The sequence below is a fragment of the Watersipora subatra genome, chromosome 9 (genome assembly GCF_963576615.1).
Source record: "Watersipora subatra chromosome 9, tzWatSuba1.1, whole genome shotgun sequence".
Classification (NCBI taxonomy): Eukaryota; Metazoa; Bryozoa; class Gymnolaemata; order Cheilostomatida; family Watersiporidae; genus Watersipora; species Watersipora subatra.
In genome coordinates, this window is record NC_088716.1 from 35,553,006 (window position 1) to 35,558,788 (window position 5,783).

Sequence of the window (5,783 nt, forward strand, 5' to 3'; positions counted from 1 at the left end):
TGTATGTACCAATGGGATACAGTTATTGAGTCAGGTGGAGACAATCTTACAAGAACTTTAGCACTAGGACCTAGTTGTTAGCTGCCAGGTGTGTTCAATGGTTGATTTGAACTAAAATATATATTTTAATATTTACATGAATAGTAATAGGCTAAATATAAATAATAGTGGAATAAGCCAGTAAAATACGCAAAAAAGTATTCACAACACGAAAATGAAGTGAAAACATCATTTCAAGATGGCTAAATATACAGTTTGTAGGATCTCACACAAAAATAAGATTTTATTATGAAATAAAAACAAACCAAATTAACACACAATAGCAGAGTCAGTAGAAGAACAAGGGATAACATAAGGTAGAATTAGTAATTGGAAGAAGGGACGTAGGAATTCAAATCAGAGAAGAAATATAAAAACAACGGATGAAGTAAAATTTAGAAATAATAAAGTTCATTACAATAATATTGCAGCCAGAGAAACAGTATAATTAGCGCTATTGTCTTTCTTTCCTAACTTTCTTCCCCCTAACATGACACGATGTCCATGTCCAGCTGCACACGGTTGGTGTGTTTGAACATTTTCGTGCGATGCCAAGTTCGCACAACTGAGCGATTTTAGACAAGGTTTATTGGGAATACAACTTCTGAAACTGATATTAGCTCTGTCTTTTGTTGATTGATGTACGTACTCATGAGGTATAATTTCATTGCAACCTCCTTTGCGCTCAAAGGTTGGATAATTCTTTCCCAAAATTTTCAAAGCTTTAGCTCGCACTATATGAAACTCTTTCGTTGCAGCCATCGCATCAGAGAGGGTGTTGTATGTACGTCTGCTATAATTTTCCCACAATGATTTGGAGGCGTCACCGGATGCTTGAAGTGTTTGTTTATATATAGACAAGCAATTATTTGTGTCACATAAAATTCCATCTTCTTTTCTGGCATCCTTTATAGATGGGAGTTCTTCTGTGCAGGATTCAGAGTTGGAAACATTACAGGTACTTTGGTTATCTGCTGGCATGTAATTTATTTTCCTAACGGATGTACTCTTTGTTTCGGCTAAAATAAGAAAAGTTACAATATTTCTTCAAAAAAATCGAGTCTTGAAAACCAGTCAAGTAGAACAGATTAAAGTTGAAAGTTTAGCAGGAAGACTTACAGCTTACAAGTGCAGTCAACATTGCTGCACTCTCTGGTGCTGCCTTCAGAGCCTTGACTACCTACAAAAGTACATGTACAGCTAATATAATTATTACATAGTACATCTACCAGATTAATTTGTCTTGTTAATAAGTTGACTTGTTTAAAGACAGAGAGCCAAGGCTTGCTATATTCATTAGCATGGATCTGCTGATAGAGGAAAGGCAACTCCAACTTTGTTTACTCCAACTCCAGCTTTTACTTATGGTAAACATCAAAACTTTGTTTTATGAAATTATCTTAGCATGTCTGTTTTTCTTAAAGATTAACTGACACCAAATTTTAATGATTTCCATCAAAAAGTCTTTTCCTATTATTTCCAATTGTCTTTAATGTTTGAAGTGATTTGATCAATAGATTAATAGCGATGAATTTTTGCTGATTTTAATTTTAAAACATATCAACAGTCAGATGACTAAAAACACTTTTAAATAATAGATAAAAATCAATACTTTTCTAATAAAATCTGGTGAAACTTCGTGTAAGTCCATTCTCAAGTCAATTAGATGGTGTAAGTTACTACTAAAGGTTTAACCAGACTGTTATGTAATGAAGTACTGTACTAGTGTAGTCAACTATTGTATCACTAAATATATGATAAATATTTAAATTACAGACTCATACAGACTCATCTTGTAATAAAGGGAGTAACATGTTAATAACTTTCTCCTCACCTCTCTTTTGATCTTGTCTAGTTCCACACCGCTTCCATTTTCTGTCTGTTAGAAACATGAGTTGTTATGAACAGAAGGTATGCTATCATATACTTTTCTATCTAGTAGTTTTAACATTAATGACATATGAAACTATTCTACAGCACTAGACCCAATATATGATCAGTATATTAACATGCACCACCAGACCAGAGGATTCATAAAAGGTTGGTACAATTATCATGACAACTCTCTCTCGGTACGATGTTCTGTTAGGACATAGGCGATCATGGTTCCTCTATACTTCCTATATAACCATGAGCTTTTTATGAAGGTTTGAACAGCGGTCTGTCATTGCCTTCTGTTGGGTGTTTTTATTGAGGCACCAGCTTTAGCTAATTAGCCATTAGCCAGCAGAGCAGCTCCTCCGCCTTTAATCAGGTTTTGTTTCAGGCATGCAGGGTTGTTAGGCAAATGGGGGAGCTGGTTTAATCACCAGCATACTGATCAAACTTGGCACATAGTAAATTGTGGTTCCTGGTCCTAACAATGGTCCTAATGTGACTCAAACCACTGACCTATTGATCGTAAGCTAGCACCCTAACCACCGAGCATTAGCCACTCCCTCAACAACATCTATGACAACAGTATGTAGTAATACCAACTCACTCACAGCAAACCTTTATCACAACTGTAACATGTGATGGATTATTTAACCATTAGACTGAGGATACATCTACACAAACATAATTTAGCTGATGATTATTAGTTTGACTTAGAAAAGTAAAGCTTCAGTACAACAGTAGAACTCAAAGTTGTACCATCACAGCTCACTTACCCTAAAGCTGTATACTGATAGTAAGTGATCCTCTCTGTCACCTGATACTCATAAGTATACTGAATTTAGGTAATAAGTCAAATGTGCTAGAGGCGGAGGTAAATTAGTAAGTGAAGCGATGTATTTTATGTCTACATCTGCTTACAGTCGTAGAGGATTTTACATATCGACAGCATTCAGTAAAGTTATGAGTACCAGTGACAGAAGTAATCAGTTAGTGTATGATTCAAAGCAGCTAGGAAAAGGAAATAAGCGTAATGACTCACCACATGATTGTACATGTCAAGAACACCTCCAACTAAACTTGATATGACAACTTTGTATGTTTCAGTCTACAAAAAGTTTGTGTAAGTTGAATATTTAATTGTATTATTCAATTAATTGAACAAAATTATTTACAAAATATTGAAAATTCCGACGTTACATATATACGTTTCAACAGCCTTCCAAAGAACTGGTCAGTTGTTATATGTGACCTGCATCAAGTGTCATAAACTGTCATTTTGTGACACTTCCTTGTTAAATGATTAACATTGGATATACATCAAGTCAGTAGCCAATGGTAAGCAAGCACTATACAATCGGGAGTTTTCTACTTTCATTTATATGAGATATGTCAGTTGAAACATACCTCTAACATCAATTTTAGTGAGTTTCTTAAAGATTTCTATGTTTCTTCTGCTAACCCGCAACAATTAAAGCTAATATTCATACAGAAGTTGGTTTTTCATTGAAAGCGCAAACCTTTATTTGTTATGTTCCATCATGAGCATCTATTTTGAAGCAAGTTGCATCAAAAAAATTCACTAAAAATTCACCAATTTTAAAGATATCTTCAACGGTGCGGATTTTATAAATTTTACTAATTACACATCAACTAACAATCACAAGCTTAGCGTAACATGTTACAGATGATACTGCAATAAGGCTACAAGTAACACACAAGCTCTGTGTCCAACAACTTTTGAAAAAAAACTTTGAACTCCTAAAAAAAGATGTTTGTTGAACAACAAACTTTAGCGTGTTGCATGAAAGCTTTAATTTGTTTATTTATTTTGAAACGGAAAAAAATCATCCTCATTATGAAAAATACTAACCATAAAAGATTACAAATTTATAAACTGCCAACTGTTATTATTAATAGTAATTTCTATCAAAATTAACAACAGTTTACCTGCGATCATCAGTTTTATTACAGCAGTATTAATTTGTACAACTGACCTTGACATTAGAAGGTTTATCTTTGTTTCCTTTGACTCGCCTGTCATACTTCTTATTGGAAACCTCCGGGACCTTTTTTGTTGCGGTTTGAAGCCTTCCATGGTTATTGAGGCTTTTCTTTGGAGTCGCTAAATTATAACATAATCAACCTGTTTTATTTAGGATACAGTTGGTTCTAATACTAGCTCAAATAACAATTAACCAAACAACAGAATGAACATTAACTAACAGCTGAACAAGGTGAATCGGGAGACCAATACTGTATATCAAACATACGTTTCTTTTCCAAAATCGAAGGAAGTTGTTGCTGCGGTACCACTATGTAAATATAAATGTGCTCAATAACTTATCTACAAGCTTTTGAAAGATTTGCTGACAAAAGTATAAAAAGCAGCTTTAAACTATCCCAAGATAAGGCTATAAGACATGGAAAGAACAATTTCTACGCAGCTACACTAATAAATAGCTGTTAAAATGATAAGATCAATATTAAAATCAGTAGTCAATAATCAAATCGATAAACCAATAGAAATAATAAATAAATCAACTAGCTGAACAGCAAAGGAACAAGAATAACTTAGAGCTGTGTTTAATCTACTCCTCTCTCACTCATACTCACTTCATGCAGTCTTAGAAATAAACAAATCAGAAGAAAACAAAGAACTAAAGCTGGCAAACAAACTTACAGCGTGTCATGGCCGCCCACATCGGCTCAATGTTCGCAACTGGTTTCATCACCTTAACCATCTAAAATTGTAAGTTTCTAGTTATATTTTAAGTACTTGTCAATAAATGTTATAAATATCATCTGTCAATCCAAAGCCTTCTTCTACTACCACTAAAAGCTGGCAGAGATCATACTGGTGGTTCTAGGCTGTGCAGACCTTGTGGTGTGACCCAGATAAGGTCATCTAAGTCGCAACTTTATGGATGACTTCTAAATGACAAGTTATTACAAATGTTATGATACAAGCCTATTATCTAAGACAAATGAGGATACTAAGGGTAATATATTCTTCAATGAGAAAGATGAGCGCAAAACATTATATTTTAGACCCTTCAGTGAGCTGATTGGATGATGCTGACTCAATGTTAAAGACATGTGAGTTTTTAATTAACCAGTTGAAACTATTGTCTTCTGCTTCATGTTGTAATAAATAATAAGGTACAATATTATTATTGTTCTTTCTTACCTCCCGCTTTATTTTCTCCAACTTAGCCTTGGTCCCATTCTTTGTCTGTTTAGTAAAACATAAACATTATTATTATATGTACTATTCAGAGACTTATGCTGTGATATAGTCAACTAACCTACTAGTTAGAATGTTAGTAGAGCTACTCAGTGATAAGATGCATAGTTCATGTCTCATATATAGTTTCTTCTGAACTTTCCATAACATGAAAGTACTACTTTATTAAAACCGGTAAACTCGATCCTGTTTGTTTGTATATAGTTGTCATAGCAACATCACAGCACTTCCATCATTCTGCACTAACATCATTACAAATCATCAGCTATGTACCTGAAATATCACACTGGCTGTTTCACTAGGGATGAAAACCCATAATTTTACAGTTACTAATGATCACAAGTTTTATCAGTTCAGTTTTAGTATTGCTGAGAAATATAAACTTCATAGAGGTCAGTGCATAGACATCTAGAAGTGACTAACAGCAAGACTATAATAAAGGAAACTAAGGAACTCACTGAATGTCTGTATATGTTGGAAAATCCCCATACTAAGCTTGAGATGACAGCTTTAAACTCCTCAACCTAAACATTGATTCAAATACATGTAGTTGGAATTTGACTAACTGTCTACCTTATTTAACTGAAAGTAGCGAGTTGGGTTTGTTATATTTGCTCTCGAA

The 5,783-nt window shown here is 34.0% G+C and overlaps 1 protein-coding gene across 1 annotated transcript; it reads right to left on the reverse strand.

The window, feature by feature from the left end:
- Positions 1-277: 277 nt before the first annotated feature.
- Positions 278-5,143, reverse strand: LOC137404361 (uncharacterized). The gene is made up of 7 exons (XM_068090560.1): positions 5,105-5,143; positions 4,598-4,658; positions 3,912-4,039; positions 2,957-3,022; positions 1,874-1,918; positions 1,159-1,219; positions 278-1,058 (listed from the first exon to the last, which is right to left on the reverse strand). Exons 2-7 carry the CDS (start codon positions 4,656-4,658, stop codon positions 454-456), a joined length of 966 nt encoding a protein of 321 aa, XP_067946661.1. The 5' UTR covers positions 5,105-5,143; the 3' UTR covers positions 278-453.
- Positions 5,144-5,783: the final 640 nt, after the last annotated feature.

Coding starts and splice junctions, on each gene's coding strand:
- LOC137404361 (XM_068090560.1), bottom strand. CDS start 4,658: ATGGTTAAGGTGATGAAACCAGTTGCGAACATTGAGCCGATGTGGGCG. Junction 4,040..4,597: donor GTGGGCGGCCATGACACGCT/GTAAGTTTGTTT, acceptor GTTATAATTTAG/CGACTCCAAAGAAAAGCCTC. Junction 3,023..3,911: donor ATAAACCTTCTAATGTCAAG/GTCAGTTGTACA, acceptor AACTTTTTGTAG/ACTGAAACATACAAAGTTGT.